General features: G+C 45.7%; 1 protein-coding gene across 1 annotated transcript in view; it reads left to right on the forward strand.

The window, feature by feature from the left end:
* The first annotated feature begins 4,047 nt into the window (after positions 1–4,047).
* Positions 4,048–25,111, forward strand: part of LAPTM5 (lysosomal protein transmembrane 5) — a 28,625-nt gene continuing 7,561 nt past the window's right edge. The window contains exons 1-2 of the mRNA XM_010158732.1: positions 4,048–4,134; positions 14,373–14,466. Coding sequence (XP_010157034.1) covers positions 4,048–4,134; positions 14,373–14,466 — 181 coding nt within the window. The remainder of the gene's footprint in view (positions 4,135–14,372; positions 14,467–25,111) is intronic.

The following is a 25,111-nucleotide window of genomic DNA, read 5'->3' on the forward strand; positions in this document are numbered from 1 at the left end:
TTTTCAAGAAAAGTCAGGTTCAAATTATGAACCAGCTTTTCATTAGCAGGAAATACTTGATCCTCCTGCAGCTTCGTTCGGCTGGGCCCACAAAATGGCATTGAGGGGAGGCAATCCCCAAAGAAAATATGTTTCATGTGGAGAAAGTAAAGCAAAGCCTGTATTTGCAACTGATTTGTAAATGAAAGATGCTTAAAAAGACAAGTTTTTAAACCCAAATATTATTTTTAACCCTTTTTTCCTAAAGATGCTCCAGACATTATTGTGGTCTGGTGTAGTTCTAACTGCCCCAGGGATTCTGATAGTGTCAGGGCTTGATGCTTGTGCTGCCTTCAGTCCTCATCTATGGCTTTGTGCTTTCCCTGTGTGTGGTGTGGATTCATAACATTGTTCCACTGTGTTTGGAGGAGGAAAAAAAAGTAAACATTCCTGTCTGAGACAATATCCAAGCAAACCTTCCACTCCCCATCTCCAGAGCTGAAGTTTCTGCCCCTCAAGAGCTGCTTTGCTCTTCATGTGATGTTGAGTAGGGAGGCAGAAGTTGTGTTGCTTATAGACCTCATTTGGCCATTATAAACTGCATCTCTAGTAGAGGGATTTTCTTGCTGTATCCCCAGGAAACAAACTTAAATTAATGGTACTGTAGGTGCCTGCTGCCCCAGTGTTGAGCATCGCTGGAGCCCTGGCTGGTCCGATGGCTATCCGGTGCTGTGCTCAGTGCAGGCTGCCCTGTGGAGACACACAGGGGACAGAGCTGTGTCTCTTGGGGAAAGACAATTTTTAGGCTTAGGGACTAATATTAGGTATTTGCACTCATTTATCTGGAGTCATGACCACAGGAAGGCGAAGTTTTCACAGATCTATATATACCACAGAGGCTGTGGTAAGGGTGTGGACTCCAAGACAAAGGCAAATGGGAGTGCACCGTCCTGCTGTGCTCATAACCCAAGGCAGGTAAGTGGGAAAGTGGCAGAAATGTCTCCTGTCCCAGGTAATGGGGAGGTCAGTGCACAGTTCAGACTGGACAGCAAAATCCTGGCCTCTGGACAAGCCATAACTCACCTAAAATTGGGGAAATAAAAGCCACAGGCAAGACTGATGGTATGCTGAGTTTCTCAAAGTTAATAACACCCACCGACAGTGTTGAGATCACACAGTGTTTCCAGGAGATGTGGCTATTCTTCTCGGTTTTAAAAAGAAGAAAACAAACCCCAAAAACCCCAAACCTACAGCAATGGCACTTGAAGAAAAGTGTCTCCCGCAGTGGTTCAAGAGTTTTGAAAATATTTCCCATCATACTTTAAGGAACACTGATAGAAAGTTATGGCTTTAAAACAAATAAAAGATGACATTTCGGGGGCTTCAGCCCTGTGATACTCCATGACAAAATTTACACCTGCAAATAAACAAAAACTATCTGGAAGGGGCATTTTCCAGCTGCTACCATGGATTTGCATTTGCATGTGGAGGCAGGAAGCTGCAGGAAGTCTCTTGTAACAGGAGACCCATAACTATACTGTGCAGAAGTTACTTTATTTCTCATCCTAAAAAGAGGCGGAATCTGTAAAAACTCATACCAGGGATGAGTGAAAGCAAACATACTTCAAATTTACTCTGCATAAAAAATGTATCCCTGAAATCTGGAGCTGTTCAGAAGCCAGGCAGGTTTTGAGTGCCTTGCAGAACACAAATTACAGTGATGCCATCTTTTGCCGATGCTATAATTTCAGTGTCTATAAATTTTATGTTTGCTTGCAATGAAGTCTCTCCTTGTAAACTGAGCAGCCTGTGAATCCACAGGCACCAGTTACCTTCCCAGCTCTCTTCTGGCTAGCAGTGGCCATGAACCAGGGCATTTCTGCACACATTTCTCAGTTTCCCATCTGTAGAAAAGGGATAATAATGCGTGCCCACCTTTGCAGCGCCCGCTGAGGACCTTGGATGGAAAGCTGTGTAGGAGGAAAGCAGACCTCTCTAGTCGTGGTGAGCATGAATTACTATGGGCTCAGCAGTGTGGGCTCAGCTGGATTTGCAAGGAAATTTTCAACTGGAGTTTAAAGCCATGGACCTCAACTGAAATAACACACACCAAACCAGTCTGTATCACCTGGAGCTGATTTAAAACCAACTAAGCTCCCACTCTCTCCCAGGATGCTCAGCCTTCTAATGTGTCTTTTTTTTTTGCATTTGAGCATTTCCCTTGAGCCAGTGGATGGTGGTGAGCGCAAGAATTCTATGATTCTAAATTATCCACGGCAGTGTGAGCTCTGACTCAGAGCTGGTCCCCAGGGGTGCCCCAAGGCTGCTTTCAGCCTTCAGCCAATTTGTACGGCTGTCATCAGGTTTTTGAAGAATATGAGTCCATCTTCTTCCCATCTTTTTATGGCATTGGCTAGAATGCAGTGTAATCACCAAACAGTGCCAAAAAACAGAGAATCCTTTTCCCTTTTCTTCTTCCATTCAGCTGCGCTTAGCCTGTATTTGTAAACAGTTTCCCACAAATGCAAGACTGGAAAACACAGAGGCATCCTTAAAGGAGGGGAAAAAAATAAGAGGGAACCATTGACTTCAAAATCTGGGACTTAAGTAATAAACTGTGAGGTTTGGTGAGATTCCAAAGAAAACCATGGGAATATGCAATGTGACTCAATTGCACTGACCCTGCCCTGCCCTGCCCTGAAATGTCTTTGTGCTGCAGACATCCCTGGCTCTGGAGGGGGACTCTGGGCAGAAAGGCACGGCCTATCTTTTATGGACCATGTGACAGTTGATGCTGTCTCAAATGCAGGGGCATTTAGCTACTTATATTTCATACCATCACTGCCCCAAACACCGGACTTTCTCTAAGAACACATCACTGTGGAACTTCCATGGCATTTGGGAACATCCACTCAGCCAGATTGAAGCTTTCCAGCACGCCGCCCATAACACAGCTGGATGTGTAGTACTCCGTACAGATCTGGAGGGCTCTGTAACAGCTATTTCCTGGCACTGAGGTGGAATTTGTACATTTAGTTTCATAGGAACAATCAAGAAATCCCTCTGCCTAAGGCCCTGATGACATGCTGTCTAGGAACACTCCTGGAAGCATTAAACAATAAACTCAGGGGGTACATTTTGGATGCTGAAACCAGGCAGGCTGGCACTTAAGAAGTCCCCTGAGAGCTTGTTTGAGTGTGCCCAACTGTCCCATTACATTTACCTGCACTTACCTGCTGCAGACCTGTCACCTTGCTGTGGCACAGCAGACCTTTCCCAGAAAGCCAGAAACTCATGTCAATCTGCTCCACAGAAGGCCTGAACATGACTTTTCTGTCCCATAGGGAAATGTTTTTTATGAGAATGGTAGTAAATATATAGTGAAGAGCACATTTTAGTAAGTTCAAGCAGCGGTGTCCTGCACGGTGGCTAATCACCAGGCTCAGATCTCTCCATTGCTTTTCTTTTCCAAGAGCTGACTAACATAAATCACATCAGCTGTCCCAGGAACCGGGAGCAAATCCGCAGATCTCTCAGCCAACAACCCTGACCCTTGGAGTCCCACCATCCTTCTGGTCTCAGAGTCCAGGGCTGCTCAAGCATCGGCTCCCAGGAGCACTTCCAAGGAATAGTGAGTTTGCTGGCAAGGAACGAGACATTTCAAACTGAAGACCTTGGATGCTTCACTGCAAAAACAGCAGGTCAAGTTTAAGGTGAAATTCTTGGCCCCCTGCTTTTGTTTCAGATGATTTTTGTAGGACAAAGCTGCAGCCTGTTTTGGATCCTTCCTCTTCCCATATACCTCCCTTGCTGGGCACCACCTGCCAAAGCAGCATTTGTGCTTATATTTGCCACCTGGGATGTGCAAGCAGTTAAAGATCTGTTAGAAAAGCAACACAATTTTGCTTTCTTTATTACTAAGAAATCAAAGACCTCATGTGACTTTGTAGATGACTTAACACATTTACAAACCAGGAAGGAAGTTGAGCTGCACTGCTTGCTTCGCTTTTCAGTGGGGTGGTTGCTGCGAATTCAACCTCGGTAACAGCTGTGCAGAGGGACCAGAAAATGACTGCCTCAACGGCCCCTGAGCCCCCCAAATGTTGCTTCTTCAACATCAAGACAGCAACAGTCGCTCTAGGGATCTTCCACATGGTAAGTTACAGGACTGAAAGAGGGGGCAGGGAGAGGGAGACAAGCAAAGAGAGGCAGAGGTGTAATATTTGCAGAAGGTGTAATCATTGCAGATCACAAGGTTTCCTGACTGTTGACTTTTCTGCGTTCCTGAAAGAGAAAAACATTGATTTAAGAGGGATGGGCAATAAAGGTGGTGGAGGGAGACTGGGACAGGAAGAAATTTATTGTACTGGGAGGGTTTTTTGACTACTTTTTCCCTGGCTATATCAATTGGAGCTCAGTGAAACTCACTCTGCTTCCTGTTTTTCCCTTGCAGCTTAATGCAGGAGCTCTTACCCCTGCAGGGGTGTGTAGTTTGGCCAGGGCTCAGCACAACTACCTGGACCTGTTGGTTAGAAACTGAGCAGCATATTGGCAATGGAAACTGGGAATGCTGACACCATGGGTCATTGGAGGAAGGAGGGATTTGGGCCCCAGGGAAGCAGAAGGAGGGTGGGCAAAGCTGCCTTTTTTCTCTCTCCATGGCCAGTTGGACACTATATGCACCGTTGTGGGTTCCGTTTGGCTCTGTGGCTGTATTCAGCTGCCAAGCAGCTGGCATAACTGCTCGGGGTGGGCGCAGATGGCAGCGAGCAGAGGCAGCAGAGCCTGGAGGGACATTTCTTCCCCTCCACTTGTTTCCACAGCGGTGCTTTCAGGTGGCTTTAAGTCACAGTGAAGATGCGGTTTCTAGCACTTAAAATAATCTCTTCTGTTGCACTTGGTGTGCAGCGTCATGGGTTGGGAACCCACAGGGTGATAACGGTTAACGGGGACTCTTAACCCACTCCTTGCACCAAAGAGGTGGGGTGATGGGAGCTGTAGCCTGCAAATACATGCTGGGCACAGCAGCTGCGGCAGCCAGGCATGGGAAGGACATGCCTTCATCCCTGTGCATCACCAGTCTGCTTCTCTGGGGTGGAAGGATCAATCCAACCTGCCTGAGAAAATCCTCACTGCACCATAGCCCCCTCCTCACTCACACAAAACCAGGATTGCAATCTGACGTGCTGGGTTGATGAGTTTGACTTCCATGATGCCATCCCTGCATACACTGGTGGAGGATTCGACTCATGGAATGAAAGACAAAAAGATCTGTCGATCAGTTTAGTTGCTTTTCTGGGTAGTGAGGTAAAGAGAAAGCATTCAGTGAATGATAGGATTTTATAAACATACCAGCAGTCAGCAGCACCGTGGGCTGCTGGAGGCAGTGAGTGAGGGGGTGGTTGTGTTTGGGCAGAGTGCAGCATCTCTGCACCTCCCTGGTTTGGGGCAGGAAATGGTCCCGTGACAGCCCAGAGCAGGAAAGCAGAGAAACTCAGGTCCCCTCCGTACCTTCATGCAACATAACTGCCAACACCGTTCCCCTGGCATCACGAAAGACAGGTGCTGTAGTGGCATTTCCGTTCTGCTATTTTAATCATGTGTGGGCCCCAAAAACATTATGAGAATGTTTAAAAGAATCATGCAATTTTATAGCTTCTTTTGTGTTCTGCTTTTTGAGTATCTAGATTACACCCTGGGCAGGCTACTCATCTTTTTGCCATAACTCAACGCTTATAATCTCACTGCTTTAAAGAAAAAGAAATTGCCACATTTCCTGTGCATTCTCATGACCCCAAGATACAAAAATTGAAACGTATGAAAGCTGAGAGTTTGCAGAAGAGCACAAGCAATTTCTGACAACCAATTAAACATGTGGCCATCAAAGAGGGATGGTCATGAACTGTTTAGAAATCGGACGCTGGTAGCAAATCTAGCCAAGATGTGAAGAGTAGATGGCAAAATTAAAGGTCTGTGCAAAGGTGGGAAAGGCAAGACAGAGAACTACATCACATTTTCCCCAGAGAGCTACAAGCACGCCATGTGACGTGAGCTATCTGTTATCAGTGGTGAAACAGAGGTACAGAAAATGAATTATTTTTTTCCTAGCTGGGAGGGTGGAGCAAAAAAATTATCCTTTGTCTTGCACACAAGTCAGCAAATGCTTTGAACTAAGGCACAGTTTTCTCGTGTTTCACTATGATGACACTAATTACAATAGAGATTCCTGATTTGCACCAGTGCATAATGGAAGAAAATGAACCACCACTTCTTGATGCTGGTGGCCAACAGGGAAAACTTAATTACCAGTACATCATATAAAAGATGTGTTATTTTTAAAAAAAATCTGTGGGTCTAAAGACACCAGGTAAGTTTTGAACAGTCAAAGGCAGAGTCTTGGAGTGAGCCTTCACAGTGCTCACGGGAGTTTGCGTAAGAGATGCAAATGTCCACTCAGGGACATTTTTTGCTTTTCTTTGCAAAATGGCAAAGGCAGAAGTCATGAGACAGAGGTCCTGTGTCATCCCTGAAGTCCAGCAGCCTCCCGGCCTGTCTCTAACAGCAGCCAGCAGCAGCTGCTTAGAGAAGAAGATATTGGAAGCAGGACAGGTACCAAGTGATCCCTGCCCTATGCATCCTCTGCAGTCAGTATGTCAGAGATTCTTGAGTGTGAGGTTACATGAAAACTGTTATATTTCCTAGCTGTTGTGCTTAATAATCTGCAGCTCTGTTCCGGTGGTATTTCCTGTTCATTTCTTTTCCAAGTTTGACAAATCGTAGTGTAACAGGGCTGCCTATGAGCTGAGACTGTATCAGGCAAGGTCTTTTATTGTTGTGAATGTTATCCATCTCCTGACTGTTAGCAGCAGTGGAGACATTGGTCAAATCAGAAATTAACTGTGGTATAGTGTCTTGATTTAACCCCAGCCAGCAACTGAGCCCCACAGAGCTGCTGGCTCACACTCCCAGGTTGGGATGGGGAAGAGAGTCAGAAAGGTAAAAATAAGAAAACTCATGGGCTGAGATAAAGGCAGTTTAATAGGTAAACCAAAAGCTTTGTGGGACAAGCAAAGCAACACAAGGAATTCATTCCCCACTTCCTATTGCAGGCAGGTGTTCACCCATGCCCAGGAAAGCAGGGCTCCATCGTGTGTAACGGTGATTTGGGAAGACAAACGCCACAACTCTGAACGTGTCCTCCTCCTTCCTTCTTCTTCCCCCAGCTTTGCATGCTGAACATGATGCCAAATGTATGGGATGGAAGATCCCTTTTGTCCCTTGGGGTCAGCTGTCCCTGCTGTGTCCCCTCCGAGCTTCTTCTGCCCCCCCAGCACAATTGCTGCTGGGTGGGGTGAGGACCAGCAAATGTCCTGACTGTGTAAGCACTGCTCAGCAGTACTGAAAACATCCCTGTTTTATCAACACTGTCACCAGCACAAATCCAGATTTTTAAAACAGACTTTTGCCCTTCACCCAAAGTCTGTCTTAAGCAAATTCACAGGAAAGGACTTAACAGTAATAACTCCATCTGATATTTTACTGAGGACTAAGTTCTTACTTTGCAGCCAAAGCCACCTGCACGTATCCCCTTTCTGCTCTGCCAGAGCATGGTTTGTCTCCCAAAAGCACCAGACAGATCACAAGCAACATGGACTCAGCATCAGATCCCATGATGCTTTTGAAGTGGATGCTGTAGAGCCACAGCTGGGTTCTTGCTCTGCTTTCCTTCTGCCCACATTGGTAGTCATATCATGGAATCATAAAATCACAGAATGGTTTAGGCTGGAAGGGACCTTAAAGACCATTGAGTCCCACCCCCCTGCCATGGGCAGGGACACCTTCCACTAGACCAGGTTGCTCCAAGCCTCATCCAGCCTGGCCTTGGACACTTCTAGGGATGGGGCATCCACAGCTTCTCTGGGTAACATGTGCCAGTGCCACACCATTCTCACTGTGAATAATTTCTTCCTTATATCTAATCTAAATCTCCCCTTGTTCCGTTTAAAGCCATTGCCTCTTGTCCTGTCACTACATGCTCTTGTAAAGAGCACAGTGCTAGGGATGCCTGGGTAGGAAGCAGCCCTGTGTCTCTAAATGATAGCTCCCGTGCAGTCCAACCAACATCCCAGTGACCTCCTGGATGTGGCTGGTGGTCAGGAGGGTTTGGGGTCACCCACTGAAACTTTGTGGTACATCACTGCAAAACTTGATTTTTACAGTGATTACTGTAAGATATGCACACGCACGGTGTACAAGATCACTGCAGCATGTGTGGTGCAGCAGACCGTTAGCAACTAACATGAAAATTGGGTTTAGACTGAGGAGCCAGAGGTACTCCTGAAGACCAGCTTTGACCCAGTAAAGGATATAGGAAATTGGCAGGGATCCCATGAGCCCTCAGGTCTTCAACCCTGCTGCTGTTGGCTTCTGACAGAGTGACCATCACTGCAATGCCAGAGCCTGTAACTCCCCAAGTCCCTGCGGGTCCCACTCTGTCTGTACCTACTGTATCATCTGAGTGGGCTTCTTTTACACAGAATCTCTTGGGAAATAGTTTGATCTTTGGAGACGGTTGCCTTGTCTTACTGCTTTAAAAGATAACACAGAATAGCAAACATGTTTCCCTACTGCTTCTCCACCTTTATGATGATGTTGCTGCAGCTGGGAACAGGGAGGGGAAAAGAAAAAGGGGATTTATAAGTCAGCAGTGACTTGGATGATTTGCTACATCAACACTGTTGGTTTGTATCAGTATAAATTATTGCTGTGGGTCATAGTGATGAATTATAGTGATGCTGGGTGATAGTAATGCTGTCAAACACAAGCTCTGAGGCTGTGTGGTGATGTCTTGTCCTATAAATTAGATTTGTCTCACTGTTGATCTCTTCATAGACAGTTGAAATAAATCGCAGGCATTCTCAAACAAATGAGGAAGAAGAAGTAGGGGAATGAGGAGGGGACAGAGCTGCGTGATTAGCAAAGCTTGACTGGTGTTGTGAGGTGACTTGCAGGTGACTCAAAGAAAGCATGGAGGAGTTTCTCCTTCTGCTCATTGGCTCCTCCCAGACATAAAGAGATATGAAGTTATTTCACATTAGCTTCCAGAACAAGGCTGGAAAGTTGCTTCTGTGCATACAGCATGGGCAGAAAATCTGAAATTCCTTTGCTACTAGTCCTGGATTAGAGCCAAAGGAGATCTTTGAAAGCAGTATGTCTGTAGCTTGGTCTGGCCTTTGTCACAGATGAGTTCTTCTCTTGGCAGCTCTTTAAATCAAGGAGCAGTATCTCACCTCTGGGACCTTCCCCAGGTCCAGCCCTCACCTGTGGACGTGACTCATTGAGCTGCGATTCATCGTGCTTTCACCAGGCTGTGGCTGACCTGAGGTGTTCAGCACACCCTGTGCTGCTCCCCTGCCCTCCCAGAGCATCTCTGTTGCACAAACAAGAAGGGGAGAAGAAGGCAGCAGGGAGGAAAAAGATGAAATGTTTTGAAAGGAAACCAAATGGGAGCTAAAAATACTTCCCACTTCATCCTATCCTGCCACAACCACCACTTTTATATTAAAGTATGAAAAGGTGAAGCACTGAAAGTACAGCATTTATATGTGGCGCTATTTGCCTTCGAAGTACTGGGTGTCACCTGCTTGTGTGCACCCCTTCACAGCACCCCAATGCACTGTTGGAGCAGCTTGTCACCGTCCCCACTGACTCCTGTTCATTTTGGCTTCAAGCTCTTCTTGCAGAAACACTGGGTGTGAAAAAAAAGGAGCAGCTGTTACACCAAGGCCATGTGGATAAAGGTAAATTATTTGGAGAATAGTCAAGCTGCACATATTTCAGGAAAAAAAAAGGCACACGACACAACCTTTAACAGCAGTTTAACCCCACAGCAGCCTCAGTAACATTATTCAGCAGGGAATGGGGCTGCATGAGTCATGCTGTTAAGATTCTGCCTTGCAAGACACCCCCGGTTTATCTGCCTTGGTTTGACGCCTGGCTCCACCTCAGTCCTACAAACTTTGGTGAAGTCACTTCATTTCCTGGTGTTACAGATCTTTTACCAAGAAATTTGTATCACTCCTTTTATACGAGGCCACAAGAAGATGAGAAGTGTGCTCCAAAATTTGAAGCTGTAGGAGATAAAATATGAAGGGCTGGCTGGTGGAGGGGCTGGGACTCTGCGCACACCAAGCACGCTGCGCATTGAGTGCCAGGAGGTGAGATTTCCTATTGTGTAATCTCCTGATATGACATAGCACTAGGAAAAGGAACTGGATGCTTGTTTGAGCAGTCCTGTCTGTCTGGAATGGGAAACTTTCAGTTTCTTCTGGAGCCGAGAGGTGAACCTTGAGTGAGAATATATACAGCCTTGCTGAGCAAGGAGTGCCAGGCAGACGCCACAACAGTCTTTCTCCACCTTCTCAGCTTGAGGCAAGCAGCCTGCTGTAGGGATTTCATCACTTTGTATGCATACTCCCTGCAGGAATGAATGAGATTGTCACATGCTAGGCAGCAGTGTGTCAAAGCCCAGACTGGGTGATGGAGAGATGTCCTAGCCCTGACACAGCACTTGTGATGGCGGGCAGAGGCAAAGGCACGCAGATCATTGTCTGTTTCATCTCATTGCAGTGCACTGGCTCGTTCTTTCTATGCAAAAGCCCTTTTCAATGGAAAGTTTAAATCAACTTTCACTTTAACAGTATTCTCCATAATCTTTCATGTTGGGCTTGGGTTTTCTGTCTGACGTGTATTTATTTTATGTGACTGCAGTTGGTCTGGTTGTGTGGCTCATTTCAACACCTGTAAGGAAACCACGGCCTCTTTTGCTAAACTGTTCGCCTCTTTGATAGGCATCGGAGAAGGTTCTTCATATTGAAGTTTAGGCTCTGGCTCTGCTCTGTCTGTAAATCCCTGTGTGATGGGAGCCTTTGGGGTTTGATGTCCTGCATACACTCACTTGTCTTTTAGGAATTAAACTGATGTTTAGGGCTCAGGTCATATGTTTTGCTCAGGCCTCTACTTCACAGAAACCTGGAAAAGCAATTTCTTCCCATATTTCCCATGTTGGCATTTGACAGCTTTGACCAACAGTAGCAATAAGGGAAGCAAAATCTCCTTGGGAGCATGTGCATGAAACCTCTCAGACAAGTTAGGGCACTGAAGTCAGCGTGTGATCTTCATGTGTAGTTAGTTAAGAGATTCTTTACATCCCATGGGAGACCCTTAAGTGTAAAGAACCTTCAGATCGATACGATTTCATCCTTGACTAAGTTCAGTGCTTCCATGGGACTTGAAATACTGTTACATTTAACCGAATTTATGTTAACTTTCTTGTGTCCTCATGTAATGAGATCTAGATATTTCTTCTTTTCCTATCAGCCTCACAAACAAATTACAAAGTTCATTTACTGTATGGCAAAAAAATGAAGAAAAGGAGTGTGTCTCATGTAGCTGTTTAACAACCTGGTATCAGGCAGGCCAAGAGAAAACATGACGTATCTTTTCTTCCACTCAGACTCTAGGCAGATTTATTAAATTCAGAGGGAAGGCTTGTGGTGGAACACAGGGTCCCAGTCCCCACTGCAGTGAGAGTGTGGTTGGGTGGATGCTCACTCTAGAAGCAAAGGACTGTGGGGGATGTGTTACAGCTCTTTTGGAAACTACACTTCCTCGTGGCACAGAAAGTTGATCAGTTTGGTTTGGAAGATAGTTTCTAGGTCTGCTGCAGCTAACGCAGAGACAGTGGGAAGGTCTGCATTCAGTTCCTGTCTCTGCTGCAGGCCAACCCTCCCAGACATGCTTCCCCATTTCTGCGGCAAGGTGAAGCCTTTCTTTCCATGCCTCTTTATTTTCTTTGCTTGCAATCTCAGCGCTAGCACAGGAGGCATCTGACTCCAGCCTGAACTCTGCCAGGATCTTGCATGGCACCTCCAGCCACTTCCCTGCAAAAGGCAAAACGTACTGTGTCTTAGGCTCGCTTGCCAGTTCGGTTTGCCTCGTCTCCCTGCAGTTGGTTTTGTGCCGTTTCCCACACATAGTTTGCAAACACGAGTGCAGACCACAACAGTTCCGGTTCCTCCTTGCCTGCATCACTTCTTTGCGTGGCAGTTGAAACGTAAGGCTGCTGTAGCTATTGTGGAAAAGCTGTTTCAGCTCTACAATACCAGCGTTTGTGTTGAACTTGGTGGCAGATACCAACCTGCTTCCTGCGTAATTGTGGTGTTCAGATGACTCACAGACAGAGGTAGTGCAGTCCGGATAAAATGGCTTCGATAATTCACCTCTTTTTTGTTAATGGCCCTTTTGTTGATGGCTCCTGTCCCTGGAGAATAGTCTGCAGAATGGCTGCTCCCAATGCTGGACGAGGCGAGGTGAAGATGGTGAATGTGGCGAGGTGAAGATGGAGTCATGATGGAGTCAAGATGGAGTCATGTTGGCACAGGTTTCTCCGTCTTTTGCGCACCTCAGTATTTCCACTCCTGAAGACTCAGCTCCCACGTCTCTGAGAAAAAAGTGCACAGGGCATGATGGGCTCTGCCTTTCTCCTGGTCTGACTCCTGCTCTCTGCTCTCAGGCTGTGCCTATGGCTGTGGCAAGAGGTCCTCCTGGAGAGGGGTGAAGCTCAGGCAGGGGGAAGTGGCAGCTCTTTGCATAGCAGCAGGGACAGAGAGCTTGTCCAGGCAGTGAGATGCAGCTGCAGGGTGATAAACCTGTGGTTTTTGCATCCTCAGGGAACATAGCATCAGTCTTCCTCCCCAGCCACCCACACTGTTAATCTGATTTCAAAATAACACAGCACATGCTGTGCTGCTTTTGGAAAGTGCAGCTGTAGGTATAGGACTGGCAGAGTGTGCTGTGCTCCAGCTTGCTGCAGCCTAAAAATGCAGAAGACATGCAAGACATACCGGGAGGGAGGACAGCAGAGACCAGGGAAGAATCATAGAATCATAGAATGGTTTGGGTTGGAAGGGACCTTAAAGCCCATCTAGTCCCACCCCCACTGCCACGGGCAGGGACACCTTCCACTAGCCCAGGTTGCTCCAAGCCTCATCCAGCCTGGCCTTGGACACTTCCAGGGATGGGGCATCCACAGCTTCTCTGGGCAACCTGTCCCAGTGCCTCACCACTCTCTCCAGGAAGAACTTCTTCCTGATATCTAATCTAAACCTCTCCACTTTCAATTTAAACCCGTTACCCCTTGTCCTGTCACTACAGGCCCTTGTAAAAAGTCCCCTCCGAGCTCCCTTGTAGCACGCCCTTCAAATAAGGAAGAAAGTGATGAAGAAGTTGGGGTGCATGGAGTCAGAAATATGCCATGTTACTATACAGTGCTGCAACTGTCAGTAAGGTGATGAAGTAGCAATAAAAGTAATCAGAGAAGTCCTTTTCCCCAGGAGGTGTTATTTGCTCTGTTGACACTGACTGGTACTCTGCTGTGGCCTTGAACTTCTTCTCGGATCCACCACAACTTTAGTCCCCTTGGCATGTGCTGTCTGTAGTGTACACACTGGCAAGGTGGGATTGTCCCCAGAAGGGGTGTGGTTGGGTGTCTGGCCTTGTGGCTACTCGTTTCCTGGTTTTACTTGCATGGAAATGCCCTCGACCTGTTGTCTGAGGTGTTCCATGCTGAGGTCTCCAGGCTTATGGCTGGAGGTCTTACGCAGCCCTGACTGCCCAGTGCCCACATGCATCAGGAGCTCTTCCTACCCTAGGGGTTAGAAATTGATTTTTCACTGCAGATCATCACTGTTTGGATATGGAAGTTCAGTGTTAGAACTGAGACCACAGCTCTAGACCTCACTCCATCTCACAGCTTGCTAAACTCAGAATGGGATGAACCAGTCTAGGGTTTGATAGTCCAACCTGGAAACTTGCTGGGGAAGGGGGAAACTGTTTGTTTCAATCTGAAAAAAGCACATTTAGAGATTTTTCTCAAATCAATACAGGAAGAAAAACTATATTTTTGTCTATGAACTATTATAGGTAGACTTATAGATAGTTGTTTATTCCTTTTGTGTTTCTTTTTACACTTTATAATACTGTTGTTACATTTAGCTCAATTCTGAAGCAAAATGCAATTTCAAAATGTAAAGCCAGGACTTTCTGGATAAAAAATGTTGAAAGAAAACTCATTAACTTGGTAATTCCTCCATCATCCTTCAGAAGCTTGCAGAAATAGGCAGTTAAACCCAAACCATTAATAAACTGATAACTTTTGCCTCAATGTTTCCTTGTAAAGGATTTTAAACCCTTTGTGACTGTCTCACTCGGAGACTCATCCTGCATTTAGAACTGTGGCCATTGCATGCTCCCTATCAACAAATAAATAAATTTGTTGATAGGAAATTGGACTATGGCCCACTGAGTTCTGTCTTTTGCTTTTGTTCTCCTAGGTTATGAGCGTTTTGCTGCTGATTGAGTACTCCCTGGAGGTGGCGAGCGGGAACAGCTTTTGCAAAGACCTGGACAAGGGTTACTACAGGATTGGTAGGTCACCAGGATGCTGGAAAGCAGCAGGGGTCTGTGGGGTTGAGAGGGAGCTCAACGTCCTGCCTTGGTCCTTCTTTCTTTTTCATTGAAGAAAATTGGAAACTAGTATTCAGAGCAGATGGGATGAAAGCTCAGACCTAGAAATTAAATTTAGGCTCTAAAGATTTGGATTTTCATTTAGGCTGTGTTGGCTTTTTGGAGATCAATGTGGAGCCCAGTGAGTTGTCATTATTTCAGTGTATCAGGCCCTCAGCCCAAACTCTCCAGCCTCCCCACTCCCTCTGCAATACACTTTGCATTAACCTGACAATCATGGTTTCTCCTTCTCTTCCTTTTCACCAACTGTAGATCATTTAAGCCTGACACACACTGCTGACTCCCTTCACATGTTGGGCATTTTCCAGGAAAACACTGAAGTGTCTGACTAACTCCTCAATGGACCTGGTCTGGCCAGTGATCTCGGGGTCCCAGAGTGGGGAGAAATCACAGCCCCACACATGTGTGCCTGGGCTACTTGACATTATCATGATACCCTGCTCTCCATGCCATGGAACCACACTCTTATCATCCATCATGCTGTGCAGGGGTCTCCTACGTCACAGTTGAAGCCACTTCAGAGTGCCACACCAGCCCACCTCCCTTTCCCCCACTCTCGCTTTGGCCCCCTCTCAACCTCTGGGGTTTTTTTTTGCAGAACATTTGTTGTCTGGGAGAAGCAGCCAGACTGTTTTGAATCCCACAAACAGTCACAATCACCGTATTCACCACAGTTGGTGGAATTCCTATGGTTTGAACTGGGAAAGATCTAGGTTGGCTTTCAGAAGCCTGGCAGGTCTCTCATGTGTGGTGCCATTTAAAAGAAAGCACTCCCCAAACCTCAAATATTACTTATCCAGCCTAATTTTGCAAGAAACTGTTTGGAAGCCACAAACACAGGGTGCTTTTTCCTTTTCTTAGTCACTTTTCAATGTAAAACCACAAGTTCAGATAACCCTTCTCTGCTGTGTGCCGAAGGACAGAAATCAGACTCCTACACCCCGCATTGTCTCTCCCTGCAGAGAAGGCTCATACTCAGAGAAAAATGCAACCCACAGCAGCAAGGACTTGCCTGTTCCCTTATTTTCCAGTGTGTCCTTCCCAAAGCTGCAAGCATGCACAGAGAGGCCCCCTGCAAGTGGAGGAAAAAGAAATCCAGTACAGCAGATTCCAGCACATCCCAGACTCACTTGTTCCCAGTGTAGGAGTCAGACTTCGTGGAAAGCACCAAAACAGGCATAGTCACTGTCTGGGTGAAATTACTGCTAACAGATGGGTTCACATTTTTCAAAAGAGCCCAGCTGGGTTTTAGGAGGCACCATTGTGATCCACCAAGGCTGTTTTGAAAGGTGTCAACAGTGAGTGGAAAAATGGAAATTTGGGTGAGTCCTGCTAATAGGACACCACGCAAGGGTCTGCTGTCATGGCTCACATAATAGAATAATAGAATAATAGAACGGTTTGGGTTGGAAGGGACCTTAAAGATTATCTAGTTCCAACCCCCCTGCCATGGGCAGGGACCCCTTCCACTAGCCCAGGTTGCTCCAAGCCTCATCCAGCCTGGCCTTGAACACTTCCAGGGATGGGCCATCCACAGCTTCTCTGGGCAACCTGTCCCAGTGCCTCACCACCCTGTCTGGGAAGAATTTCCTGATATCTAATCTAAACCTCCCCACTTTCAATTTAAACCTGTTACTCCTTGTCCTGTCACTACAGACCCGTGTAAAAAGTCCCTCCCAGCTTCCCTGAAGGCCCAGTTCAGGTACATCTTTCACACAGGGCATTATTTCCAAAGTAGTCCACTCTGGCTGGGTTTTTCATCATTTTTGCAGAATATCACCCAAGGCCAAAAATTTTTACATTTCTTCAAGTAGCTAAGTAAAATATTCTTCAGAGAAAAAGAAACAAATCATTCAGACAGATTTTTCAGTTAATTTCCATACAAAACCATTATATGCTTTCTAAGCAAGCCATGCATTTCTGCAAATCTGGAGGGTTTTCTTTAAGAATAGAACCGTTCCAAATAAAATTGGCCCTGTTTTTATCAAACCCTCCTCTTCCCACACAATCAGAATGACAGGTCTTCCCCTCCCCCTCTTCCACTGCCGCCTACACAAAAAGGAGCATTTTATAATGAAATCCCCAGCACTTCCACTTGGCTTCTCTTTCCAAGCATTTCAAAGGTCTGTGCTTGGGAGATTGTGAGTGTTTTCTGATTATAGTTGGAAAAAATGTAGTGCAACCCTTCTATTTCCAGAAACTAGCAGGGAAGCATTACAGCAAAGCAGTACAAAAAGTTCAATTTGACTTCAAAACCCAGATGGAAGAGTTGGAGAACAATTTGGGGAGAGATTCTGTCAATGCCCTCAGCATCTGCTGCTCTATTTGTAGATCCTGCCAGATTAAAACTTGTCTCGGAATATATAATGTTAACGTTGTAGTCATGGCCCAAGAATATAAACAAGACAAGGTTTATGGGAAAATGTTTTTCACATGATACAGTAGGAAAAAAATTATATAGGAGTTCTTTATATGGAATCAGAACTCTCTCAAGATTTCTCAGCAGTATGTTTTGCTGCCTTAAAAAAGGGGACTGGGATGGGCCTCAACTTGTACAATCACAGAATGGTTTGGGTTGGAAGGGACCTTTAACACCCCCTAATTCCAACCCCCCTGCCACGGGCAGGGACACCTTCCACTAGACCAGCTTGCTCCAAGCCTCATCCATCCTGGCCTTGGACACTTCCAGGGATGGGGCATCCACAGCTTCTCTTGGCAACCAGTCCTAGTGCCTCCTCACCCTCTCCGAGAAGAATTTCTTCCTGATGTCCCATCTCAATCTCCCTCTTTCAATTTAAACCCATTACCCCTTGTTCTGTCATTCCCCCCAGCTTTCTTGTAGCCCACCCAGACACTGGAAGGTGCTATAAGGTCTCCCTGGAGCCTTCTCCTCTCCAGGCTGAACAAGCCCATCTCTCTCAGCCTGTCCCCATGGCAGAGCTAATCCAGTCCTCAGAGCATCTTTGTGGACTCTTCTGGATTCACTCCAACAAGTCCATGTCCTTCTGATGTTGGAGGCCCCAGAGCTGGATGCAGAATTCCAGGTGGGTCTCACCAGAGCAGAGTAGAAGGGGAGAATCCCCTCCCTCACCCTGCTGGCCACACTTCTCTGGATACAGCCCAGGATACAGTTGGCTTTCTGGGTTGCCAGCGCACATTTCCAGCTCATGTACAGCTTTTCATCCACCCGTACCCTCAAGACCTTCTCCTCAAGCTTGTTTTTCTACAGGTATAGTCAGAGAGGGGAAGGAGAATTGGGATTGTAAGTTTTTGTGATTGACAGGATAATGGGAAGGGTGACTTAGTCTGCTGTCCTTAGAAGAGGGATGCTCTGTCCCTTGCAGTCTGCTACTCCTTGTTTTATTGGCTTACAAGACACCACAGACAGCACAGGACTGCAAGTGCTCCTCTGAAATTTGTTTTTCAATGAAAATTGACCAACATATAAGACCTGATGAAAATATTGGATTAAAATGGGAAGAAGACCCAGGTTCTTCTTTGTTTCTGGAAGCCTTGAAGATGATTTCCCACCTTTAGTGGGATCAATGACAGGATATGGGCTAATCCAAAGGAGGTCTAACTTTAGTACCTAACTAATATTCAAGAAATAACACAAGAGGCAGGCAGAGGGAACAGAAGACAAACTTCTGCCTGGTGATTTGGGGCATTCAGTTCCAATTTGGAAGAATTGGAATTAAACCTGGCAAATGATGTCAAGGACAATGAGAAGGGTTTCTTCAAGTACATCAGTAGAAAAAGGAAGACTAGGGAAAATGTGGTCTCACTACTGAATGAGAAGGATGCCCTGGTGATGGAGGATGCAGAGAAGGCACAGATGGTGAATGCCGCCTTTGCTTTAGTTTTTACTCCTAAGGCTACCCCTCATGAATCCCAAACCCTGGAGGTAAGAGAGAGAGCCTGGAGAAAGGAAGACACTCCCTAGGTCGAGAAGGATCAGATTAGAGATTGTTTAGGCAAACTTGACACCCACGAATCCATGGGTTCTGATGGGATACACCAATGAGTGCTGAGGGAACTGGCAGATGTTATTGCAAAGCTGTTGTCCATCATCTTTGAAAGGTCAGGGAGAAAAGGAGAGGTGCCTGAGTACTGGGCGAAAGCTCATGTCATGCCAGTCTTCAGAAAGGGCAAGAACGAAGACCCAGGAAGCTACAGGACAGTCAGCCTCACCTCCATCCCTGGAAAGGTGATGGAACAGCTCATCCTGGATGTCAACTCTAAGCACATAGAGAGTAGTCAATATGGATTCACCAAGGGGAAATCATGCTTGACCAATCTGATAGCGTTCTACAATGGCATGACTAGCTGGGTGGATGAAGGGAGAGCTGTGGATGTTCCCTACCTCGACCTCAGCAAGGCTTTTGACACCGTCTCCCATAACACCCTCATAGGTAAAGCTTACAAAGTGTGGGTCAGATGAGGGGACAGTGAGGTGGATTGGGAACTGGCTGAATGGCAGAGCTCAGAGGGTTGTGATCAGGGGTGCCTGTGACTAGCAGTGTTCTGAAGGTTTGGTAGTGGGACATTCATTAATGACCTGCATGAGGGTACAGAGTGTACCCTCAGCAAGTTGGCTGATGATACAAAACTGGGAGCAGTGATACACCGGAAGGCTGTGCTGCCATACAGTGAGACCTGGATGGGCTGGAGGGTTGGGTGGAGAGGAACTTAATGAAGTTCAACAAGGGCAAGCATAGGATCCTGCACCAGGGGCGGAATACTCTGCCCTAGTGAGGCCACAACTGGGGTGCTGTGTCCAGTTCTGGACTCCCTATGTCAAGGAAGATAGGGAACTACTGGAGATAGTCCAGCGGAGGGTACAAGGATGATCCAGGGAATGGAGCACCTCTCTTATGAGGAAAGGCTGAGGGACTTGAGTTTGTTTAGTCTGGAGAAGACTTGGAGGGGATCTTTTCAATGCTTATAAATATCTAAAGGGTGGGCACCAAGAGGATGGGGCCAGACCCTTTTCAGTGGTGCCCAGTGACAAGACAAGGGCAATGAGCACAAACTAGAATGAAGGAAATTCCATCTTAACATGAGGAAAAGCTTCTTTACTTGGAGGGTGTCAGAGCACTGGAATGGGCTGCTCAGAGAGGTTGTGGAATCCCCTTCTCCGGAGATATTAAAAAACCCACCGGATGCATTTCTGTCCAACCTGTTCTAGATGAACCTGCTTTGGCATGGGAGGGCGGACTAGATGATTTCCAAAGGTCCCTTCCAACCCCTACCATACTGTGATTCTGTGTAATTAGGTTCACATCTCTATGCTCTGTCTCACACAGAGCAGAATTTTGGATGTGTATTTCCATTCAGCCTCCCCCATTTCCAGTCTATCTGAGACCTCATCCTGGAGCTAAGAAGCTTTCCTAGCAAAAGTCTTCTTGGCAGTGCTTCGTTTCTGAAAGCACATGAGCTTTGGCAGACTATCTTTTCCTGCCGGAAAAATAAAACCAAAAAGCAATACCCCCAAACCATTTCAGGTAAAACCTCCTTACCGCTAAAATGAATGGTTTTCTGTCTTTAAAAGGTTATACCCTTCTTCTTGCCATAGATCAGATCTTTATTACCTTAAAAGGTTACACCCCTCTTCTTGCCATAGATCAGATCTTTAGGATGTCTTCAATTCATGTCTGTGTACAATCTGAGTGTAAATCACTTTTATTTTTCATTAATGACTATAAAAATTGTCGCTGTGGACAAAGTACAACTGGAAAAGTTGTTTCAATATATGTCCAATCAGCCAAGAAAAATACCTCAGTTATTCCTGAAGACCTGTGTGCACTGCATATGCTATATCCTATGCATAGCATTTCCTATGCAGAAAATAATCCTCCTCCTCTTATGAGAAGCAAATCAGGCTAAAGGGGCTGGGAGGCTTCTTTCCTTGGCCAGTCCTGCCCATCCTTGGAATGTGACTGTCCAGAAACAACTCCCTGCATCTTACCAGCAACACCAATCAGACACTGCAATCCTTGACAATCTGTGAATGCAACTGTCAAACCACAGCTTTATGAGCCCTGCTTGTATTTCCCATGCCGGTTTATTGGGCCATAAAACAGAAATGGCTTTCTCTGCATTCATGGGAAATACTAGGATTCATTCAATGTCGCTCCTAGATACATTCAGGGCAAAAATCCTGATGTGAAGTTAATAAAAAATAGAGATTTGGCAAATAAATGCTTTCTCTTCCTCTTGGATAGGTGGGTTTTCTGATACTACTTGGTAGCACTGCAAACATCTAGTGCAGCTCTGCGAAGGCTCTGCTACATGCCCCCATTCTGGTTACATCACTGAAGTACTGAGGCCTGAGCAACAGGCCTCGAACCAAAGTTGGCTTCTGAGTGAATTCACCTGATCCATGTTATATAAAGTCTCATGGGAAAACTCAAGATTGTAGCAGTTAGCATTCTTTCTCATAAGAATGGATACATAAGTGAAGAATTGTAGTAGTTATCCTGGACCCTAGCCAGGCCTGAGCACTGAAGAATTGTAGTAGTTAGTATTCTTCCTGGACCCTAGCCAGGCCTGAGCACATCCAAGAGAAGTGCCTATGTGAACCGTAGCGGCTAGCATTCCTTCTGCCGATGGTGCCCTGGACCTTGGCCAGGCTCAGCCACATCCCATAGAAATAGACACATGAACCATCAATGAACCAGATATTTCTGTGCTCCTAATCATGCAGATTGTTTATTAAACTGTATTAAAGCAGGACCCTCTCACAGCAAAGTCGGAGCCTCGCCTACGAGCGGACACACTGTGTAGGACTTCCCACTTGCCAGGATGGTTCTCCCATCCTTCGGTGTGATGGGGCTCCCCAGCTGATGCACAGATCTAGATGATGGTGAAGTATTAGGGCAACTGGTGATGTATCTTTCTTAATCACTATAGCTAACTTCAAGAGGTAATGATTGGGTGCATTACCTTGTTTATTCTGTCTGCTGCTTTAAACTAAAGTAAAATAAGCTTACTTCTTTTTAACTTGGTGTCTGTGTCCTTTCTGTTGACCCCGTCAACTGGCTAAACAACCACCTCCTCAAGGAAAATAGCATTTACTTCATCCCACATATAAATCCCTTCTCATTAAATTCTCTAGGATCTCGAGGAGACTCAGGTAGCCTCAGAGAATTAGAGTAAGAAAAAACATAAGAAGGGGCATGTTTGTTTATTTGTTGCTGCTGTTTATTCCTGTATACTTTTGGAAAAAGGTGCACCTCAAAGAGTGCAAGTTCTCACCACACTCTGCCAGCAATAAAGTACCGCTGCCAGCATGGAGGTGGCTGTGGAACTGAAACCATCTTGTAGTAGGATATTCTAGGGCTATGAGAGTGATACAGGTGTTGTGAGGAGTGACATTTCTTCCCTGGCTGATTTTGTAATCATCAAATCAGAGCAAAAGTAGAATGGATCCCTGGAGGTCTCCAGTCTGATCTCGTGCTTGAAACAGGGCTGACTCCAAAGTTGGGCAAGCTTGCCCAAGGCTTTGTCCAGTTGAGGTTTGCAGATTCCCAAAAATGGAGATTCCATAGCCTCTCTGCACCCCTGCTCAAGACTGCACCACTTATTGTAAGATTTTTCTTCCTTTATCTGGAATTTCCTTTAACAATTGCCTCTTATCTTGCAATAACAGCCCTCAAAGAGCCAGGGCACCCTCTGAATTCTCTGAATACACCAGTACTTTTTAAGGTGCTGTAGTCCAGACGAACATGTGGGAGGAAAACCATGGAATGATGCCCATGATTTTGAGATACACAGGTGCTCAAACTTGGTTCAAGACTCCTAAATTTTGCCCTTTTCTGAGGCTTTTAAGTACAAAAGAGACAAATATCAAATATTCATCCTACAAAAGCCAGCTAAACATGAAGGGCAATACTGAAGAGACTAAAAAATTAACATCTCATATTTTTGGACAACAGATTCTGTGCCTGGAAAGATCCTGTTAGTCACAGTAACCCAGTCTCTAGGTCTGCTGTGTCTGCAAGTGTCTCAAGCCCTGGGGATCACCAGGGGTCTACTGTTGGCTCTGGAAGGTAACTTGACGCTCTGCCAGCCCCTGCAAACTATTCCAGGTGGCATTTGCCCTCTCTACAACATGTACGGCATTCCCATCTCATCGAGGGTTTGCACAGACAGGGCTAAGAGCCATCAGCTACTGCTGTCTAAAGGGGTCACTCCTTCAGCCCATCTGCTAAATGTGCTGCCACAAAGGAAGAATTCATTTTGTTTAAGTAAAAACTTTGATTACTGAGATAAATCTGCTGGTACTAAAACGTCCCTGGAATGGAGAGATCTGCTGCCAGCAGAAAGGATGACTGTATTTGCTGTGAAATAGGAGGCAGAGAGTGCATGGAAAGTTGTGTTCTCTTGGTGTTCCTTTTCCTTCCATCCCTTTGTGTCTGTAGGGTTGCATGCCTTTTGTTTAGGGTTTTTTTGATATAGGTTCTGCTTGGAAAATTCAGCTGGGTTCTGCCGGCAATTAGCCTGCAGAAGCAACTGCCAGTTACCCAATTAATTAGCTAACCTGCCGAGAGAGATGGAGAATGAGACCATGTAGAAAGAGGCAGGGAAACACAGCTGTCTTGAATCCGAGGAAACACCGCATTAAAGAGATAAATCCTCTCTGGGGCAAGCTTCTGCTTCTGATGGCTGGTTCTGGGAGGAAAATGGCTTCAGGCAGTGGGACTGGGATTGTCCACTTTTATGGCTGTTCCTACAAAGGCTGAGGCTGTCTTCTCTGTTAAGCTCTTATTTTTTGTTTAGAGTTTATGCTGTCCTTGTGTTAGTGTTTGGTTCTTTGTGCATCAGATCTCAGCCTTGTCTCTACTCTCCTGGATCTGAAAGGTGGATTTGGTTTTCTGCCTTGAAGCTTAGGCTCTTCCCACAGCCCTTGTGAGCTGCAAAACCGTGAGCAGCCTCTTCTACAGTAAAGCCCTTTCTCATTGCTCTCTCTGTTCTCATTTGGGGTTTGCTAGATTTGAGTTTTCTTCCTTTGCTGTTTCCTAAAATGATGTCTTCCTCTTCTGCATTTAAATTCTCATTACTCTGTGGTAAACAGATCCTGCATTTGTTTTACCAATCTGGTTATAAGTAAAGGGTAATTTCTTGTTTCATCAAAACTCTTTTCCTGGTGTAGGTTAAGTGTTTGTTGGATATTTTTGATCACTCCTTCAGGTATTGAGTATCTGACACCTCCACGTGCAATAACTCATGCAAGGCCGCTGCCTCTCTTGAAATAAGAAAATAACTTTTGCTTCTTAGACGGATGCAACCTCTTCAGAGGGTTTTTTCCCTTTGACACCCCAGAAAAAGAGGCTTCTCATGCTCAGGGAAGGAAGTACTGGTCAGAGCTTCTTTTCAGACTGAAGTTCCCTCATCAGCAAATCTTTTTCTAGAGGAGATTTAAGTTGCTAATTCTTGAGAAGATAGTAAGGGAAGTTAAAATACCTTGTGAATCAATTCAATGAAATGAAGTGCAGTCTCTGCTAGCAGAGTAACGATGTGAGGAATCTTGCTATTGGTGTCACCTGTCTTTGCTGTCAGATGTGGCTCAGCCCAGCTGTCATTCAGCTCCTCTACAACCCTGGAAAGGCTCCAGAGCTTCTTGGTATCATCTTTAGTCCTTCCTTCAACTGGCATTCATCCATTCCCACACTGCTTATCAGAACCTGGATCCAGTACTTCAGAGTTTGCATATGCTGCAACTGCTACATCTAATGGGTACCCGTCTCCTGCCAGATGCTGTGGGCAGCATGGGATGGTAGGTCTTCCCTTCTCCAGCACGGCTCTCCCTTTGGGATACTTGGGGTCTGACTGTTGGCATTTGCTCCCTCAGAGTAACTGGCCAAATTATAATATAGCTGTGACTGCTCCGATGCAAATGTTTTGTTACTGTGAACAGCAGTGTTGGCGTTACCTGCATGAAAAAGGGGCATGGGTTTCTCTGCCTCAGAATCTTTGTAAATGTTTTTATTCTATTGTTAGCAAAGCTAGGAAGTGAGTTAAGGACACTTCGGTGTACGCCCAAGCACTGAAAAACTTCCCCCACCTGCTAGAAATGTAATGTGGTACCGAAGCTATAGGCAAACACTCAAAGCTGGGAGAGGTGGAGGGGCTTCATGGGGAAAAAAATGGGTAATATGGAGCAGTGAAGGATTTCAGAGTAGCTGGATATATCAGCGATCCAATGGGCAAAGCACAATTACTAGATTCCTTTATGAAAGCAAGAGAAAATAATAATGGAAAAATAGTTGTAAGCACTAGATTTATTTAGTAGCCATGGAATAAATTGGTCAGTTGGCAAGGGGGAAAGCAATGAAACATTTCTGATGTTTGAGAAACATACCTATGGAAAGGATCAGTTGCTTTTAAAAAGTTAGCAAAGTTAAAGGTTTGGCTCTTTTCTAATAAAATTAAACCCTTTATTGGAGCACTTGGGAGCTGGAGACCCCAGACAGACTGTTGCTATTTTAAACTCAGGTAAAGCGATAAGAAAGAAATTGGAGAGTGAGTTGGAGGAGGAGCTGTC

The sequence above is a fragment of the Eurypyga helias genome, unplaced genomic scaffold, assembly GCF_000690775.1.
Source record: "Eurypyga helias isolate BGI_N326 unplaced genomic scaffold, ASM69077v1 scaffold3159, whole genome shotgun sequence".
NCBI classification, from domain to species: Eukaryota; Metazoa; Chordata; class Aves; order Eurypygiformes; family Eurypygidae; genus Eurypyga; species Eurypyga helias.